Genomic DNA, 21,279 nt, shown 5'->3' on the forward strand with positions numbered 1-21,279 from the left:
GGATCACGTTTCCAAATGGCTGTGGAGATTCTGGTTTTCCAAAAGGTTATGATCTCTAAAAGTCATGCCTTTCCAAAACAATAACGGTGCACCTACACTGTATAATTAATGCAGATCGACATCACTTTAACTGCAATGGGATCCTAGAAATTGTAGTTTTACAAGGCCTTTTGCCAGCTCTGCAAAAGAGTGTTCCTGCCTCACCAGACTATAAATCCTTACATTCCATTGCCTTGAGCCACAACAGTTAAAGTGGCATCAAACTGCATTAATTACACAGTGTAGGTGCACCCTCTGTCTTGGTTGACATATCTGTCCTATTTTCAGCACATCATGAGAGTCTGTTTCAAGTATAAGCTGCACCAGAACGATGAGGGAAAAGGAAGCCGAACCAGATCAGGAATTGGAGAGTTTTTGTGGGCTGGAGAGATTGCAAAGGAAGCTACACCAGATGCATTTAGGACAAGCTGGTTGAATAGCTGGAATTAAATCCAGCCCCCTCACAGCCTGCAATGTCAAAAGTGCCTGGGGAAGAGGATATTTAAAGGGCTCCCATGGTTCAAAAGAAATGATTTAATTACACACACATAATGATCAGCATGTGTCGCTGGTATTTACCCAGCATGAGAAAAAAGAGCATGGAACGGAAATAAGGGCCAAAGATAGATGTGAGCTGTTAATTAACAATGCTAGACCGTGTTTCCTTTTTAAATTTAAAACAGAATAAGACTTGTTCAATCAAAAGAGGAAGGATGGAAACGAGAACTCACTGTGTTATGATGCGCGACTATAAGTGAATCTTCCAACGGGTAGGGCCATTGATTGTCTCAGATTACTGATTTAGGGGGCTATAAATCACTGGATGACTGTGGCAGTGTGGGGGGCATATACAATTTTGAAAGAAGAGAGAAGATAATGGAGTTCACACTCCACATTGAAACATTTTGCTCCAGATCTTCCTAATCAACAATTACGATCTCTAAAGAGAACCTCTGTGTTGGATGAATATACAGGTTCCCTGTGCTTATTCAACATGTTAGGACCAGAGCACTGTGAAAACCAGAAACCACCAAATGATCTATTACCTTTATGGTATTCAAGTGTGATGAGTACTATACATGATATCGAATTTTCAAATATAACTCCAGGCAAAATCCTGGGGTGAATTTACACTATGGAATTAATGCAGTTTGACACCACTTTAACTGCCATGGCTGAGTACTGTATCTGTAGTTTGGTGAGGCACCGGGACTCTGACAAATAAGTCTTTTTATTATAAAATTAGTAAAGATAAAGGTTTTCCCCTGACATTAAGGCCAGTCGAGTCTGACTCTGCTGTTGGTGCTCATCTCCATTTCTAAGCTGAAGAGCCGGCGTTGTCTGTAGACGCCTCCAAGGTCATGTGGCCGGCATGACTGCATGGAGTGCTATTACCTTCCGGTCGTATCAATACCTATTGATCTACTCACATTTGCATGTTTGAACTGCTAGTTGGCAGAAGCTGGGGATAACAGTGGGAGCTCACCCCACTCCCAGGATTCGAACCGCCGACCTTTCGGTCAGCAAGTTAAGCAGCTCAATGGTTTAACCCCTATAATTCCATAGCATTGTGCCATAGCAGTTTAAGTGGTTTCAAACTACATTAATTTTACAGTATAGATGTATGTCTGGTTTTCCTAAAACTTTGTAATGTCATATATGAATATCATTCCCCTGTATGTGCCAGAATAATGCTTTTGTGCTATTCCTATTTATTTGGTGAGGTTTCTGCAGGAGAACTTCCCAATGAATTGTGAATGGGGAGGTGGGGTAGGGGATAAAGATGATCAACTACAAAGTAATACCCTATTTCCTCAGGAAAGAAATACATTTCTTCAGTTCTAAGGGGCACTTTTTAAAAACATCTCTAAAAGTGGGGTGCATCTTAGAAGCACGGGTGCTTTTCTTATATATAATAAAGCTTTTTTCTGTTGGTGGTACTGAAATTAGTGTGTGTTGTACAACTGATGGGGCCATAGCTAGCACAGCAGGTTTAACTGCCAGCTATAGAAGATCTTGCTGACCGGAAGGTTGGCAGTTCAAGCCGGACCCTAGCTTTTGCTTACCTCTCAGTTCGAAAACAGCAATGTGAGTAGATAAATAAGTACTGCTTTGATGGGAAAGTAAAAGGCGCCCCTGAAAAACATGCTGGCAGGAAGGCGTCCATGGACAACAGGCTCCTCAGAGTGGAAAAATGAAACGACAGCATGGCCTATTCAAACATAGCTTCCAGATACTGGAGATGAGAAAAGAGGGAAGCTTTGCCTCTGTTTATGTACTGTCTGTCTTTGTTGTCAATTGTATAATAGCATCAAATGTTTGCTATATATGTACCCTGTAATCTGGTCTGAGTCCCCTCGGGGAGACAGAGCGGAATGTAAATAAAGTATATTATTATTATTATTATTATTATTATTATTATTATTATTATTATGGCATCTTAGAATGGAAGAAAATGAGTATTAGTCCTGCCTCAAGTAAACAATTGAAATGAATGGTCTACACTGATACTGTCCATCCCATTCATCCAATGCTTTTGGGTTTGGAAAGATCGGCCGCTTACAAGAAACGTTGCCCAGGGGACGCCTGACTGAATTTACTCAATCTTCAGGGAGGCTCTTCGGGGAATCCTCCACCCTGTGTGACTGTTGAGCAGAACAAACAACTCCGCATATGTATGCTTGCCCACAATGCGCTGCCTCATGTACGGAGGAGGAGTTGTTTAAAGCTACGGACAATGCGGTTGCTGTTGCCCGCTTTTGGTCCAAAACTATTTAGTTGTTTGTGATTTCCTTCCCCCCCCCCCCATCATTTTGAAATGTATTTGAAATGCTTTTGACACGAAATAAATAAATGTCCATCCCATTGTTTTAAGAGAATCTACTCTGTATAGTATATTAATTTGAACACTGGATTAGAAATCTGGAGAACAGGGTCCAAATCCCCATTTAGCAATGGAAAACCACTGGGTAACCTTGGAAACTCTGTCTGTTTCGGAGGAAGGCGAGAGCAATTTGCTTCTGAATAAATCTTGCTATGATAGGGTTGCCATAAGTTGGAAACAACATGAAGGCACACACCAGACTCTAGCAGCGGTGTTGGATTTTGACCTTTATATTTTGTTTTTGTCTTGGGCACCGGGCACCAAATTATCTAGTACAGGTACTGAATAACATTTTTAAAAATGCTTCCCTCCTCCAGCCAAGATAAGACTGCAAATGCAAATGTTGCTGAAGATACGAGTTTCCCCTAATTTTCCAGTGATGAAATATCACAGCATCCTCTCTTCCTTGCACCCTACTGGTTTACATGTCTGGGAGGCCTTCCAAGATGTTTCCTGTCACATACCACCAGGTTTGAAGTAGTGGCCACAACCACCCATTGGGCTGAAAGCGATGGGCCAATCCGGGCCTGCTCATCACAGACTGTGCCCAGCACTCCTGATGAGACGCATGAATAAACACACACTCGGTAAAAGGTGCTTAAATGCAGATTTGCATGTTAAAGCCCTGCTGCGCAGCAAAGGTACAGAGCAGCTGAAGGAGGCAGATGGGTCGGCAGAGTGGGAGAGGATAATGCAGGGAGGCCAGAAGGAAAGGGGAAATGAGACACAGGAGGGATGCTGGAGAGAACCGTGGCAAAGAAGGCAATAGCGGAGGAAGAGAACGGATGCTGGCTGTGAATAGTACTAACTAGGCAACATGCAGCAGGGAGAGGGAGTGAGGGAATAAGTAAGTGAGTGAGTGGGAGCAAAAGAGAAATCCAAACCAGTTATTCCTATGGCAGCAAAGTCTAGTAAAATTAGAAGGGTAAATGCTGCAGAGAAAACTCCCTTCGTTCTTTTTGACAGGGAGAAAAGGAAACTCCATGTCAGTGTTTCTCAATCTGGGGGTCGGGACCCTGGGGGGGGGGGGTCACAAGAAGGGTTCAGGAGGGTCACCAAAGACCAATATTTTCTATTGGTCATGGGGGTTATGTGTGGGAAGTTTAGCCCAATTTGATTTTTGGTGGAGTCCAAGGGTCTCTTTTATTGTAGGTGGACTATAAATCCCAGCAACTACAATTCCCAAATGTCTATTTTACCCAAACTCCACCAGTGATCAAATTTGGGCATATTGAATATTTGTGCCAAGTTTGGTCCAGTTCCATCATTGTTTGAGTCCACAGTGCTCTCTGGATGTAGGTGAACTACAACTCCCAAATTCCCACCAAACCCTTCCAGTATTTCCTATTGGTCATGGAAGTTCTGTATGCCAAGTTTGGTTCAATTCCATTGTGGGTGGAGTTCCGAACTGTCTTTGATTGTAGGTGAACTATAAATCCCAGCAACTACAACTTCCAAATGACAAAATCACACCCCCCCTCCCCAACCCCACCAGTATTCAAATTTGGACATATTGGGTATTTGTGTCAAATGTGGTCCAGTGATTGAAAATACATCCTGCGTATCAGATATTTACATTACAATTCATAACAGTAGCAAAATGGCAGTTATGAAGTAGCAACAAAAATAATTTTATGGTTGGGGGTCACCACAACATGAGGAACTGTATTAAGGGGTTTTAGCATTAGGAGGGTTGAGAACCACTGCTCTATGTTGTCATTGGAATTTCCAATGAAAAGTTTGTAGTTGTGTGCCTTCAAGTCATTTCTCAATTATGCCAACCTGAAGGTGAACCTACTATGGGATATTCTGGGGCTGAGTGTGTGTGACTCATCTAATGTCACCCAATGGGTTTCTGTGGCTGATCAAGGAACCCCAATCTCCAGAGATGTAGACTACATCTACACTGTAGAATTAATGCATTTGGACAGCACTTTAACTGCCATGGCTCAATGCTATGGAATCCTGAGAATTATTGTTTGTTGAAGTTAGGATTTCCTGTGTTAGTGTTATGAGGAAAACTGCCCCCAAAACAGCAGAGCATCCAAAATACAAAAGCAGGGCACTTATGGCTGTGCATTCAGCTCACAGCAAGCAGAGCGAGAAGTGCCATGTGGCTGTAAAGAATTTAGAGCTTAGGAGGCAAAATGCAGAGTACAATTTCGAAGATTACTAAAGGTTTATTAACAAAATAACTACATTCCTTAATAGTAAATAACTGGGTCTTAGCTACTCTAAAACTCCATTTCTTCTAGGGTTCAAAGAGAGGGGGGGAAATCTCCAAGCATTATATTTCTCCTGATACACAGGTAGAGAGAGATCTCAATACACACAGCACACACACAGATGTAAAAGTAGACAGTCAGAGACAAAAGGCATGCACCTGCAATGAATCCATTCTACATAACCAATCAGAATGAGAGTAGAAACAGAGAGGAGAGAAGAAATAGATACATTCCAACTATCATTCAGGAGACAGGAGGAAGGGATTAGCTCAGCCTATTCCTAACTCATTGAGGACTACAGACTTGGGCAGTGTGGGGTTGAATTCCAACTGCTGCGACACCAGCACCCTTTGTCAGAGAAGGCTAAAAACCCTGTAAAACAGCAACTCCCATGATTCCATAGTCTTGAACCATGGCAGTGAAAGTGATGTCAAACTGCATTAATGCTACAGTATAGATGTGCCCATAGTCCAACATTCAAGCTGTGGTGGACAGTGGAGAGTACCTAGTTTTAAATTGAAAGAGGGAATGATAAATTGCATAAAGAGCTGTGTGAAATGGAACGAAGTTTAGAAGTTACAGCACATCTACCTCAAGTTGCTGAAAACTATGTTTTGAATTAATGAGAATGCACTAAAGTTAACATCCCACAGGTAACAATAAATCCCTATTTTACCTTAATGTTCTTTTGATGAATTAATTAACACAAACATTGACGACATCAGCAAGAAATTACACTTGGAAAAAAACCCATGTGTAGCCACGATTGATTTTGGCTGTGTTCCTTTTTCAATCTATTTTGCACATCAATAGGTTATAAAGAATAAATTACTATTGAAGTTTACTTGATTTGTAGGAAGTAACGTAATGTTAAAGGTAAAGGTTTCCCCTTGACATTAAATCTAATCGTATCTGACTCTGGGGGTTGGAGCTCATCTCCATTTCTAAGCTGAAGAGCTGGCGTTGTCCATAGACACCTCCAAGGTCATGTGGCTGGCATGACTGCATGGCGCACCATTACCTTCCTGCCAGAGAAGTACCTATTGATCTACTCACATTTGCATGTTTTCGAACTGCTAGGTTGGCAGAAGCTGGAGCTAACAGTGGGAGCGCACCCTGCTCCCCAGATTCAAACCAACAAGTTCAGCAGCTCAGCAGTTTTACCTACTGCGCCATTGGGGGCTCCGTAATGTTGAACTTGCCTAAATATCTTGAAGTCACCAGATCCCTTCTGATCTAGGTGCAGCCCTGGTTAATGCTTGGATGGGAGATAACCAATGAATACCAGGTGATGTGACTACATTTCAGAGAAACGAAGTGGCAAAACCACCTCTGAGTATTCCTTGCCTGAGAAAACCCTATGAAATTCATGGAGTTGACATAAGTTGACAGTCAACTTAAGGACACACCACACAGTAAGTATCTATATTGAACTACAATTCCTCAACTATACCCACACGCACATACAGTTGAGGAATTGTGGTTCGATATAGATGCAATATATTGTAGCATTTAGTAGATTGTCGCCCTGTTGAAAGAATTCTTCTCATAGTTTTCTTATTTTTTGAACACGTACAAGGGAAATCCTTTTTTTCTTCTTTTTAGTAAAGATCTCTCACAGGCTGGTTATGTCCCACATGTCACATTCCACTGCAAGTCACTAACCTTGATCACTATCCATTTCTACACCATATATAAACTTCTCAGTCTCAATTAACACAATTCTCTACAGACTTACAGCACTATCCGGTGTTGCTATGGAAAATTGCTAGGTCTTATCAAGGGAAGCTTTCCTTAGCACCAATGGGACTGCATGGAAAATCCAAACAGGGATTTCCAAGACCTGCTTTTTGTCAGAGAAATAATTAAACATTCCCATTCCCTGCATGGTGCAGACTTTGCTCAGGTATCCTTATGTCTGTTATTTTCATATCATGTCCCTACCCTCTACATATCCATTACAGGTGATTGATGCCATGCTCAGTTTTGCCTTTAGAGACATTTCAAGAGGTCAGATTTCTGTATTGGATTATGCCTTTACCTTGCATCCTAACAAATGGACAAAATAGTTATGTGGATTGAACAAGACACAAAAGAGAGTGTGTCTATACATGCAATTCCCGACAATTGATAGCATTTCGGCAGATTGCAGCTTCACAAAGAAGGCATTAGATGTTCCAAATGAATCTCTCCAAATCAAATACCCAAAGCTAAAAATTAAACATTTCAATACTTGGGTGAATGTATAATTTCATTTGCAACATTTAATTTCCACACATACCTACGTACGTAAATGTTTCTGTCTACTAGTACCTTGATTCCCTCTCCTATTGTTCAGCACATGACCTATTCCCAATCCATCCTTTTGTCGGCTTGATTAAAAGGTCTCTGAGTACAGATCCTCTTATGTATGTACAGTACCACAGGCCTCTTTCTCATTACAGAGTTATTTGACACCACTTTAACTGCTATAGGTGCAGTCTATGGAGTCCTGGGATTTTTAGATTTTAGAATTCTCAGCAAGAGAGGTCTAATGCCAAACCAAATTACTACTACAGTAGAGTCTCACTTATCCAAGATAAACAGGCTGGCACAACATTGGATAAGCGAAAATCTTGGATAATAAGGAGGGATTAAGAAAAAAGCCAATTAAACAAAAATTACATTATGATTTTACAAATTAAGCACCAAAACATCATGTTTTACAAGAAACTGACAGAAAAAGCAGTTCAATACACAGTAATGTTATGCAGTAATTATTGTGTTTACGAATTTAGCACCAAAACATTGCAACATTTACTACAAAAACAATAACTACTAAAAGGCAGACTGCCTTGGATAATACAGAACCTTGGATAAGTGAAGCTTGGATAAGTGAGACCCCATAACAGGTTTTTTTCAATGTCAGGAGCGACTTGAGAAACTGCAAGTCACTTCTGGTGTGAGAGAACTGGCCGTCTGCAAGGACCTTGCTCAGAGGACACCCGGATGTTTTATGATCCTGTAGGAGGCTTCTCTCATGTCCCTGCATGGGAAGCTGAAGCTGACAGACGGGAGCTCACCCCACTCCTCGGATTCTAACCACCGACCTTTCAGTCCACAGTCCTGCCGGCACAAGGATTTAACCTATTGCGGCACCGGGGTCTCCATTATTTATTTATTTATTTATTAGTCAAACTTATATGCCGCCACTTCCCTAGGGCTCGGGGTGGCTTACAAGAACCGGCTAAAATCAACAATTTAAAAACATCTTAAAAACATCTTTAAAAACACCTTAAAAACATCCTAAAAGCACCTTTTAAAACATCAATAACAGAACTCAAAATATATTATATTATATTATAAATATATTATAGCAGTTAAAATAGAAACATAGCACTATAACTATGTAATATGAAAGGGGCCTCAAATCGTATATAAAAGCAGAAGACTTAAGATTTTTAAAAAGCACATATTTCTGGTGAAAACCTCCAGTGAATGGGCAATATAAAATATTCCGAGCATGCATTGTAAACAATCTAAAATTAATCCTTGATTTAGTTGTGATTCTCCTTACCTGGGTACTGTTGAGGTCACATTGGTGCGTGTTTGCAAACCATCCCTGTCCACTGGCGCACTGGTTTATATCAATGTTCTGGATTTTAACATCCATCCTCAGGACCCCTCTGGAACAGATAACACAAGAGATTAAAAGCATGTATTTGATGGAGAATGGAAGGAAGTTCTAACATATGGTGTTCTGTAGATTATTGTATTTTATTATTGCTGCAGATGTTACCGCAGCTGGCTGTTATGCATAACTAAGAGCCTATGCACTATCACATCTGATATGGGGAGAACTTATGACTCCATTTAGTATGGAGGAATAAAGAAAGGGCTGTCAAAGATGAGACTGAATTATCCCACCTAATATATCCAAAGCTTAGAAATGGTGGCGGTTGTTCCTGTGATTTCCTATTTAATTTCTGTGCCCCATGCAGTCAAAACATACAGGAACTCCAGAAGAAGAAAAAATGAAATGTGTTTCTATAGGATGGGGCCAAGCCATGGGAATTACACTTGACCCATCTCTTAAAAGCTTCTGATTGGCAACCAAAATAGTGTTGTTCTGTGTGACATTCAGTGTTTGAAACTGTTATCTTAACTGATTTAAAACTGGATTATGGGACTGGGTTGCTGTGAGTTTTCCAGGCTGCATGGCCATGTTCCAAAAGCATTCTCTCCTGATGTTTTTCCCACATCTATGGCAGGCATCCTCAGAGGATGTGAGGTCTGTTGGAAAATAAGTAAGGGAGGTTTATATATCTGTGGAAGGTTCAGGGTGGGAGAAAGAACTATTGTCTGTTTGAGGCAAGTGTGAATGTTGCAATTGGCCACCTTGATTAGCATTAAATAGCTTTGCAGCTTCAAAGCCTGGCTGCTTCTTGCCCAGGGGAAGCCTTTGTTGGGAGATGGACCTTCCACAGATTTATAAACTTCCCGAGCCTAGTTTCCAATATACATCACAACCTTTGAGGGTGCCTGTCATAGATGTGGGGAAAACATCAGGAGAGAATGCTTCTGGAACATGGCCTTACAGCCCGGAAAACTCACAGCAACTCAGTGGTTCCAACCATGAAAGCCTTCGACAACACACTGTTTTTATTTTTGCATTGTTTATTAATTGGGTTTTTTATTTGTTTGTCGCCTTGTGATCTGGGAGGCAATACCAAAATACAAGAAACAAAGGGGGGGGGGAGGGGGGGAGACTTATTTCCCTGTCATCTTTTTCCTCTTCCATCTTATCTCCAAACTTTAAGCCTGTCATTCTTCAGAAACTTTATTAATATCCAGGGAATAAAGATGCCTATGTACAAGGTCAACTCTTTCGTTAGACAAGCACAATGAGATAGTAGAAAACTGGGGAGATAATGAAACAGATTAAAGTGCAGCCAATTATTTCCTACTGTGTTACTTACATTCCTATTGTTATATCTTTACCAAAATGGAAGATCTTTTTTCGTAACTTTATGCTTCACACACCAAAATAATTGGTTTGGTTTAGAATACTGCACTCTTTGATTTAGGGAGGTCATGGTGTGAACGATTTGCTGCTATGCCTTGAGCAGCCTTGCTCCCAAGTGGAGCATGTTACTCACACTTCACATTTTAGAACTTATACTCTGCTAGTCTCTCTGAACTTAGGTCCTGGCTCTAGTGTTGAGCCTCAACTTCAATTAAATCTTGTAAAGTGATGGGGAATGTGTTTTCTGTGCAGCTGAGACAGACACCACTACCATGTATTAACACAAGCTGGAGTTTGCACGTTTTTGTGTAGAATCAGGCTTCTATGTTTACCCGAACTCTGGAAGAGACCGATCTAAATCAGCCCAGGAGGGTATTGCAGGTCACTGCCTTTTTGTTGATGATTTATGTATGCAGGGAAGCAGTGAGCGGTCAACGCAGCAGGAGAACAGATTTATCAGATATAGGACACCATGAGACACGCAGTCTCAACTTTGTGACTCTGGGAAAGCCTGGGAATCCTAAAGTAGAAGGACTTATATATTCCAGAAAGAACTGTCTGTTCAGAAGGTGAGACAGACAGATTGATATGTGGTTGAAAGCACGGCTAGATGAATTGATAGACAGATAGATGGATTTGTCCATTAACAAATTAGGTGTGTACCAAGGGTAAATCATAACATTTTGGGGAACTGTCCAAGGTTAAAAAAGAAAATGCACATATACAGCCTATGTTGTTTGTCTCTTTGTTTTTCCTCCTCCCATTAGTCTTAAGCATGTTGCACACATAAGAGAATTGGGTGGGAAAATGGTGGTACTACAGTATGGGGTTTGACTTTTCCTACCACTACCAAAAATAAAAGTAACTATGTATTTAGCTTCTATATCTTCTATCTATATATATAAAAGGGTAATGAAATTTCGGTCTAGGACAAAACGACAAAACTACACATCCCAGAAACACTAAACTTGGCAGCACAACCCCTCATCCATGCCTTTACGTTCATACAACAAAAAGAAAAGAAAAATAAAGTCCTAATTAGAGGGAGACAAATAATTGTTTTTATCCAATTGCTGCCAGTTAGAAGGCTAAGCTCCGTCCACTTGGTCTCCTAGCAACCCACTCAGCCCAGGGGACAGGCAGAGTTAGGCCTCACTTAAGCCTCTTCCACACTGCCTATAAAATACAGATTATCTGATTTGAACTGGATTATATGGCAGTGTAGACTCAAGGCCCTTCCACACAGCTATATAACCCATTTATAATCTTCCCATACACATACTTCACCACAGCAACACGTGGCTGGGCACAGCTAGTCTATATATATAAAAGGGTAATGAAATTTCGGCCTAGGACAAAACAATAAAACTACACATCCCAGAAACACTAAACTTGGCAGCACAACCCCTCATCCATGCCTCTATGTTCATACAACAAAAAGCTCCAGCTACTCCAGAAAACGGCCAGGCTTTGAGACTGCAAGGCTGTTCACTGCTATTCCACCTGGCCAACAAAGGATTCCCATAAGCCACAGCAACACGTGGCTGGGCAAAGCTAGTCTTCTATATATCTATCTATATCTATATCTTCTATCTATACACAAATAATAAAAGTGAAAAATGTGTTCGTGTGTATATGGAAGAGGTGTCCACTTACACAGACAGCCTCCCACTACCACAAACAGCTATAGTTCCCACTGAGCCGGAGACACCAGTGGCCCTCCCTCCACTGACATGCAGGTTATAGTGAGTGCCATGAACATGTAGCCCAAACCCTGCCAGTGTCCGCCACAAACACCATTCTGCCCCCACCCAAGTCATACGGGGACAATTTCTTCCTAGATCTTCTGTTTTTCCTCCAGAATGGACATCCCAGGGTTCTTTAATTTGCATAACCCGCACCCACTGCCTCTACATTAACCCTTTCCTACCTTTTTCTATGGCACACAGAGGAATTGATCAGCAACTGAACAAGAGGTTTGGGGAGAATTCATCATGGTTTACAAGAGTTGTACTTGACCTACATCCAGAGAGCACTGTTAACCCAACCAATGATGGTTTGGGCCAAACTTGCCATGGATAATGGGACTTGCAGTACCTTAACTGATACTGGGACACCCACCGACAGTGGACTGGGAGCAAACTTGGCACAGAGAAGCCCCATGACCAACCGAACATACTGCAGGGGTTAATGGGAATGGACTTTGATTTTGGGAGTTATAGCTCACCTACATCCAGAGAAACTGTGACTCCTACTGACAATGGGCTGGGACCAAACTTGACACAAGAGGAGATAATGTATATATTTGCTAACCTGTATTTTATGTGTATGTTGATTTGTCAGTTTGACTGTACCTCTTTGGTGTGGGAGGGGTTACAGACATGTGATTGTACTGAGCATGTTCAGACTCAGGACTCCATTTTGTAGTCTGTCTGCTTTTACACCTCAGTGGAGGTGTATGCCTGTGAGACATCAGACCTCAGTGGAGGTGGATGCATGTTGCTGTTTGGACTTCAGTAAAGAAGTATGACTTTTTGACTTCAGTGAGACAACTATACCTAAAGACTATGGGCTATTGATTAAGAATGATACCCTGTATACTCAACACAGAGAGAGAACTACATCCTATCTATAACTAAACTTAAATAAGAAATGTGCTTGTATGGTGAATTACCGTATATACTCGAGTAGAAGCCAACCTGAATATAAGTCGAGGCACCTAATTTTACCACAAAAAACTGGGAAAATGTATTGATTCAAGTATAAGATGAGGGTAGGAAATGCAGCAGCTACTGGTAAATTTGAGAAATAAAAATAAAAATAGATACCAATAAAATTACATTAATTGAGGCACCATTAGGTTAAATGTTTTTGAATATTTACATAAAACTATAATTTAAGATAATAATAATATTTTAATATGATAAGACTGTCCAACACTGATTATCTATATACTCAAGTATAAGCAGACCCAAATGCAAGCCGGCCAGTATAAGTTGAGGGAGGCTTTTTCAGTCCTAAAAAAGCTGAAAAACTTGGCTTATACTCAAGTATATATGGTAATACAAGATGCTTGTGAGTAAACAAGATACGGTATGTTATTTTTCAAAGAAGACTTTGTTTTTTTATCTTTGAGTGCATATTTTAAACTAAGAGTTTTCAAGTGTATATGTTTTGGGCAACTGCAATTTCAACTTCAAAGAAACAACCATCCTCTGCTAACCAAATATATTTTGTAGTGGCATGTCTTTGTCCTTCAAAGTGCAAAGACATGGTTCTTCATTTTAACAGCTGAGTTACCTGTGTGCCATTACATGAATGCTTATGAGTATCACTTGTTCAAAGGGTTGACTTCTAACAAGGTCATGCTTTTCTTGACTAAGGTGGTCTCCACATCTTCATGGAGATTCACATTTGCCAAACAGATGTGACATAATTTTTCCTTTTCAATAAGGTTATGATTATTATTTATTTCCATAGGGAAATATTATTTATTTCCATAGGGATATGTCCCCAGAGACTGGATGCAGTTATTTCCAATACAACTAACATAGTTGACTACTTGACCTATCTGGTTCAACATATAGTTGCCTATTAGAAACCCATAGTTAGGCGTACAACTCCCACCTTGTGTTCTCCAGTAATGGATATGCAGAGGCATTGTGCCTCTGATATTAGAAGTGGAATAGAATCAGAGTTGGAAGAGACCCCAAGAGACATCCAGTCCAACCCCCTGCCATGCAGGAACACACAAAGTCCTCCTGACAGATAGCCATCCAGCCTCTCTTTAAAAACTCCTAAGAAGGGCATTAAGCTGTCTTGAAAAATAAACTGGCGTTAAAGTCTATCCTATTGATTTCAGAGCCAAAAGCTGCAACCACGGGGTATAATCCCTTTTGATGTCACAGAAGATCTACTGTGCCAATGTAAGCATGAGACATTAAGCATGGGACAAAGTTGAATGCAAATAAAAACCCAGCAAGCCTAACAAGTGAGGGAAAATATACCACACTTTTCAAGATGTCACTTTCACCCTGAGATTCCTCTTTTCTTCTTTAGGACTAGAGGAAAGAAGCCAGATCCCGAGATGTTGGAATCCCAAGTGTAGCAGTTAATTTATTAATCCTGTTTTAAAGCCACTCATGTTGCAGCCATCACTACATGTCTTTCTTGGCCTCCTGCTGCAGCCTCTCCTATTGTTTCCTCCTTCCACACGTGCACTGAGATGTCAAATCGTCTTTAGCCTGTTCCTTTTGCTGATTGGCTTCTTACCTCCATTTAGCAAACTTATGAGTTATGGTCTAACAATAAGTTCCCATGGAAACACACGGCCCAGTTATTGACATTCTTGTGTCAGATCCAGATATAGCTCACTGCAACCTTTGCTGTTATAAATGGAAAACATTATATTGGAATGAAAAAAATAAGACACAGCAAAACAACACAGGGAAATATTGCACGTGTCAATTGCTTTCATGATCTGAAGAGCTTAAAGGGTAAATGATGATTTGTAATGTCATCAGCAATGGAAGAATATTCTCTGTATTGGTATTTGAAGGATCATGTGAATAAATAGTATACTATTATTTTGTAATTGTTCATACTGGTAATATAGATTTACTGCAGAGTTTAAGAAAAGTGTGTTTAGAATATAGATCCCAGAATCCCTCAGGTAGAATACCCATGCTATCCGGGGTTTCTGGGAGTTGTCATTCAACTGGCAAATTTATTAATATGTGATTTTTGACTATGCTAATTTTTTCTGTAATGTCAAGCTGTCCTCCCCAGCAGCGGACTATGAAGTTTGTAAAATGAAATGGATTTTTGCTGTTGTATTTCGCTCTGGTCCACTTACTTTTGCCTTGTAACAAGTCTGTTGCAACAATGAGGATGCAGCCATGCACATTTCTATATTTGCTTATGGTTTACAGAGAGTCAGTTTTCATGAATAAATTCCATGCCTTTCATTCCTAGAATGGGTTTCCCATTAGATTTCTTTGAGTGAAATTAGCAGTATGGGATGCCCTGACAAGAGTGTTGATAGTCTGTGAAATTCCGATCATGTGTGTCCCCGGATAAAAGCAATGATCAAAAGAGATGACTCATCCAGATTTTCCCCCTTCAGCAGCGGAAAGGTGTTTGAGTGTGATGAGTAGAAGCACATTGCAGTTTTAAGTCAGAGGAAAGTGAGATCTAGGCAGACAGCATACACAGGAAATGTGTCAAGTCTTCTCTGGGCTGTACATAACGGTGCCATGTATTCAACTTGTAGGGGTCATATTTTCATGCAGGTGGGGCTTCCCTAGAGCTAGGCTTCTTAAACTTTTTCTGCTCATCCACTTTGCAACAAGTAAATAAAGAACAACACTCAGAAGACAGGGGAATTTCAGACAGGAAACAATCAGCGCCAGATAACACATCCCAACAAAGGATTCCCCCCAGGCAGGAAGCAGCCAGGCTTTGAAGTTGCAAGGCTATTCAATGCTAATCAAGATGGCCAACTGCAACATTCACACCTGCCTCAAACAGACAAAAGTTCTTTCTCCTACCCTGAACATGCCACAAATATGTAAACTCTACTTGTCTAGTTTCCAACACCCCTCACAACCTCTGAGGATGCCTGCCATAGATGTGGATGAAACGTCAGGAGGGAATGCTTCTGGAACATGGCAATACAGCCCGGAAAATTCACAGCAACCCAGTGATTCTGGACATGAAAGCCTTCAACAACAAATTAAGGGATTTCTTTCCTTCCCACTTCATTTCAGTTCCATGCACATCACAAAGTGGCCCTGTATCCAGTACTAAGATGTGAGGCCTCAAACGCAAATAACGCACTGTGTTTGGGGTAATGCAAGGAAGGAAAAGAATGTCTTACTTCTTAGCAGCCCTGTGTGTGATGGAGATAAACACCAGTTTGTAGCTGCTTCAGGTGTGTAACTTTAAATAGCCACCATTTGGACTTCTTTCATTGACTCAAAGCAGTGCCATACTAGGAAAATTGGCACTGGAGAATGATAGTGTCTCTGAACCTCAGTTAATGTAGGGATTCTTTGTGGGAATAAAGTAAGTCATAGGAACATGGCATCCTGCGATCAAAGGCAAACTTTTACAATTTTAAAAAAAAGTTATGTCTAGGCTCAAAACTGTTTAGCTACCTGTTAATTGTCCCCAGATGAATGTGCAAGGAGGCTCTTTTAATATGAAAGAGTTGTCCTTTCCTTTGTGTTGACACACCGCATTAAATGAGGCTTAAGGTAGCCATAGGGTGCCCCTCTCATTTAAAACAAAAACAAAAACAGAGTGCTTCTTTCCCATATTTAAAATGTCCCCTCTTCCTCCTCCTCCTTTTATGAGCCTCACAGAAGACAACAGATATAAATATGTACCTAATCCCTCCTTTTCATAAAGGATGACCTACCAATATTGCAAGATGTAGTTGGGACTAACTTTCACAGCTATGTTGTTGCTCTTCATACCAGTTGATTCTGACAACTACTTACAAATTGCCTATTCAGGTTGAGTATCCTTCATCTGGGGACCAGAAATGTTTTGGATTTTAGATTTCCCACATAATGAGACATTTTGGAGATGGGGCCCAGCTCTAAATGCAAAAAAATATGTGTACTTCATATACATCTTATACACATAACCTAAAAATAATTTCAAACAATATTTTCAATAATTTTGTTCATGCAACAAAGTTTGTGTACATTGAAGCACCAAAAAAACAAAAACAAAGGTATCCATAGCTCAGCCATCCATGTGTGGACAATTTTGGAATCCAAGATAAGGGATTTTCAGAATACCATACCAATTAGGCAGATTCTGAAATATCCAATGGATGATTGTGACTAAAACAGGATTTGTCCCACTCTCTCTATTAAAAGGAGACATGTTTTGACTCGAGGGGACTGTGTTTACATAATCACTTCTCTCAGGTTTAATTTGAACTCATTAGTTCACAGGTTTCAGCCCTGAACCCTCTAAAGTCAACCCCAAAAGGAATCTGAAGAACATATTATATGGTAAGAGGTGTTTATCGGCTGAAGAGGCAACCTCAGAAAACGATGGATTCTCTTTAATTGGGGTTTTTGAAACGGAGGCTGGCAGACCATCTGTTAGAGATGGTTTCAGCTGCAGATTCCTGCATCAATGGGAACTGGCCTTTGGAATCCCTCCCAACTGTACAAATCTATGATTCTGTCGGAAGCAATTTTAAAAGAAATGTTTGGCACATGTACAGATTTCTCTTCCCTTGGCATATGTTATCTTCCCTGTGTTGGATTGCAAAGAACGGGCCCTTAGGTTTCAGGCAGGTGGAAGCCCTTTTTCAATTGACAGAGTAGGTTAAGAAAAAGCAATGAAATAATGACAGAGCAGCTATGTGGAAAACTAACCTGAGTCACCTTTCGTGAGCAAGAATCTCTTCCAGGCCAATAGTTGGGGAGGTTTTACAAACACTAGATTCTTCCTCCCACCCTTCTCTTGAAAACTACAAATGATTAACACATACCATGTTTCATATATAATAGCATGAAAAGTATTTTATAAAATTATCTTCAGGGTATATGTATAAGGTATATATGAAACATAAGGAAATTTTGTGTATAGACTTGGATCTCATCTCCAAGACAGCTCAGTACATATATGCAAATATTCCAAAATGTGAAAGAAATTCAGCATCCAAACACTTCTGGTCCCAAGCATTTTAGATAAGGAACAGTCAACCTGTTGTTTTTTTATTGTGTCAGAATGGACTTGAGAACATACTGCAAGTCGCTTCTGATGTGAGAGAATTGGCCATCTACAGAGACATTGCCCAGAGGATGCCCAGATGTGTTATCATCCTGCTGGGAGGTTTCTCACATGTCCCCGCAAGCTAGAGCTGACAGACGGGAGCTCACCGCATCTTGTGAATTCGAACCAGCAACCTTCAGGTCAGCAACCCAACCTTCAGGTCAGCAGTCCAGCTGGCACAAGGGTTTAACCCATTACGCCACTGCAGCTCCAGTCAACCTGTACTAATGCAGAAGAAGAAGAAATCTTAGAACAGACTTTCTTCTTTTGTATGCATTTTATACCTAATCTTTCCTTACTTTATTTTGAAATATTTCCATTGTTACATAAGGGAAAAAATGAATAAATGACCAGCACAGGTGGGATGAATTTGCTTTACCATCCAAGCCAAGCCAAACAACAGATAGCAGCCCCAGAGACTGATCCTGAGTCAAAGTTTAGAACATAAAAGATCACAGAGAAAGTACAAGAAAGAGTGACAGAGTCTCTGAACATGCATTGAATTCTTTCTCATTGACCTTGAGAACAGCGTATTTGTCTCAGATCCCCTGGCTTCAGGCAGCTTTATCCAGCTTTGTTCCTCAAAGATGTGAGCTCATGTGCCTTCCTAGTTTAAAAAATCATCATCACGGATCCATATTTCCAGATTTGTGAGGGCAAGCAATGGTTATTTATCTCTTTTTAATTTGATTTGAAGACACTTGCTCCCAGTATTCTTATTCCCCTTCTTTATTACTGTAATTTTCTTCTTAATACTGTATGATGCCTAAAGAACTTGACCTATGGGCATCTTATAGATCAGAGTGTATAACTTGGGGGTCTCCAGATGTTTCCGCACTTCTACCAACACCGATTATGATGGGAATTGTACTTTATCAATTTCTGGAGGGCTCCAACTTGCCAATTTCAATTATACAGGAAATTCATCCATCTATATCCTTTAATTTATACACATCAGGGTTTGGAAAATTACTCTTACAACAGCCTGGTGAGCTTCTCGGTGAATTATTCATTTTAGTATAGGTTAAGTATCCTTTATTCAAAATGCTTGGGACCAGAAGTATTATATATTTCAGAGGGGTTTTTTTTTTGGATTATGGAATATTTTCATAAGCATAAGGTATCTTGGAAATGGGACCCAAGTCTAAACATGACGTTCATTTATTTTTTATTTACATCTTATATACATAGCCTGAAGGTACTTGTACAGACAATATCTTTTAATAATGAAACAAAGTTTGGGCATACTGAACCATCAGAAAACAAAGGTGTCACTTTCTCAGCTACCCGAGTAGCCCATTTTGGGAGTATTTTGGATTTCAAAATTCCAGATAAGGGATGCTAACCTGTAACATGCAGACAAACACACCCTGTGTTCATTGGTAAATTGATATTCCAACCAAGCCCTATATACAACACACTGGGCAAGTTTTTGTCTTTTTCAGGGCTCCTTCCTATATCCAAATCACTCTCCCTTAGCTGCGTTTTACAGGTTTTGTTTTAAAGTCAGGAGACCAGAACATGACCTGATCGTGTTGTTGAAGCCACAGTTTCACCCCCTCATCCAAATCACCCTTCCCTACTCACTTGAACTCTGGATTGAGGTCAGGTTTGAGGCCGTAGAAAGAAGAGGAGAGAGTGACCATCCACGTGGGCCAGAATTTCCCATCCTCGCATTCCAAGAAAGGAGGTGACCATCTGACATGGCCAGTATCCATCACATAGCTATCTCCCTGGCTCCATTTGGGGGTATCCAGGGTCTTGAGGTCATTGCTGAGGATTCGCTTGTACAGGAACGGGGCTCTCTGAAACCGGAAAAAGTTGTACCATTCATTTTCCCAAGTCAGATTCCTCAGGCTCTCTGCAGAAGGTGAAAGGTCCTGGAGTAAAATCTCATTGTTTTCCTTGGTGGCCTGAAGCATCATCTGAGGCTTGGAAGACACAGGGTGAGCATCAAAGGTCAGCATGGCTCGGTAAACTTGGGAATCTCCTTCTATAACACTTCTGACCAAGGCGTGGTACCACTCGACATCCTCTTTCACACTGGACTCCCGGATGTCATTAGTCTGGAAGACCATGTTGAGAAAATTGGTGGCATGGGTCAGGGTGTCAGTAGCACCACGCAAATAGGAACGCAAGGCTGGTGGAGGGCTGGAGGCCTTTTCCATATCCCTTACCTCAAACTTTCGTGTACAGTTGGCTTGTAAGAGACTCAACACATCTCCAGAATACAGGAAGGCCACAGCTGCCTCTGATCCTTCAAGATCTGTCTTATCCAAGTTCGGGGTAGGCACCCAAGTGAAAGTTGAAGCCAAAGAAGGTGAGGAGGAAGGCATCCATACCTTCATTTTGGGAGTCCTGGCCTTAGGTGGAGCTGATCGTTGATACTGGAAGAGCCCAGCTGCCCAAAGGGTTTCGAGATGGAAGCACCAAATCACAAACCCCAGTAGACAAATCTCCATAATTCCAAAAGGCTCTAAAGGGCTGCAAAAACAATGGAGTCATCTAGCGATGATCGTGTCAGCCATGGGGAAGCCCTCTTCAGAAGTCTTGATTCATCTGTTGGAGATTTTGAGATCCTCAGGAGGTGGAAGAAGAAAAGCATGGGAAGCCAAGAAGGAACCAGGCCATCTCCGAGGGAAACGTCCCCAAACAACATTTGGCGCACCTGCCGAAGAGTGTCCTATCTCCTGTTTGTAGAATTTGCAGGACTTTCTCACTGTCTCTCACTCTGTTTCCCTTTCCCTTTCTCCCTCTCCCTCTTTGCTTCTGCCCTCCCTGGTTGATGATGGAGCAGACGTCACCACAATATGAGCAGCTGCTGGCACTGGCCCCCCTTCTTTTCCCCTCCTCAACTACTATTCTGTGCCTGGGCTTTTAAATCTCTGCAGATCAACACACACACATTCGCGCACACACCGAATGCTCTATCAACAGCCTCACTTGCTAATGCTTGAAATAGAGAAATCCTGTGTAAGACCGGAGGGAGGGAGGGAAAGAGAGAGAGTGGGGAAAGGAGGGATTGGAAGGGAACTGTGTCTGTCTCTCTCCATCTCTCTGTCTCACTTTAGTTCCATTAGGGGATATAGGTTTGACAGTGATGCAAGCAACCAAATCCTGCATGGAGTACCATGGTAACGGGAAATTTGTCTTCCCACCTCACCCCTCCTTTCCCCTTCCCTCCCCATCTTTATTCCCCCCCCCATCCATTCATCAGCTTGACTAACACCATGATAGTCATTTATAAGGTCACCTACTGCCTACTGATGTTCGTATCATGCTGCTAAATATAATTAACTATTCAGGCACCAGAGATGGGAAAAGAA

General features: G+C 41.1%; 1 protein-coding gene across 2 annotated transcripts in view; it reads right to left on the reverse strand.

Annotated features, from left to right (window-relative positions):
- gpr179 (G protein-coupled receptor 179) overlaps nt 1–21,007 on the reverse strand; it is a 51,673-nt gene extending 30,666 nt beyond the window's left edge. For both annotated transcript variants that reach the window (XM_008113429.3, XM_003222597.4), the window contains exons 1-2: nt 19,541–21,007; nt 8,705–8,813 (exon numbers count right to left, since the gene is read on the reverse strand). In XM_008113429.3, coding sequence (XP_008111636.2) covers nt 8,705–8,813; nt 19,541–20,415 — 984 coding nt within the window. In that variant the 5' untranslated portion in view covers nt 20,416–21,007. The remainder of the gene's footprint in view (nt 1–8,704; nt 8,814–19,540) is intronic.
- Between the last annotated feature and the right edge of the window lie 272 nt (nt 21,008–21,279).

The sequence above is a fragment of the Anolis carolinensis genome, chromosome 6 (genome assembly GCF_035594765.1).
Source record: "Anolis carolinensis isolate JA03-04 chromosome 6, rAnoCar3.1.pri, whole genome shotgun sequence".
Lineage (NCBI taxonomy): Eukaryota > Metazoa > Chordata > Lepidosauria > Squamata > Dactyloidae > Anolis > Anolis carolinensis.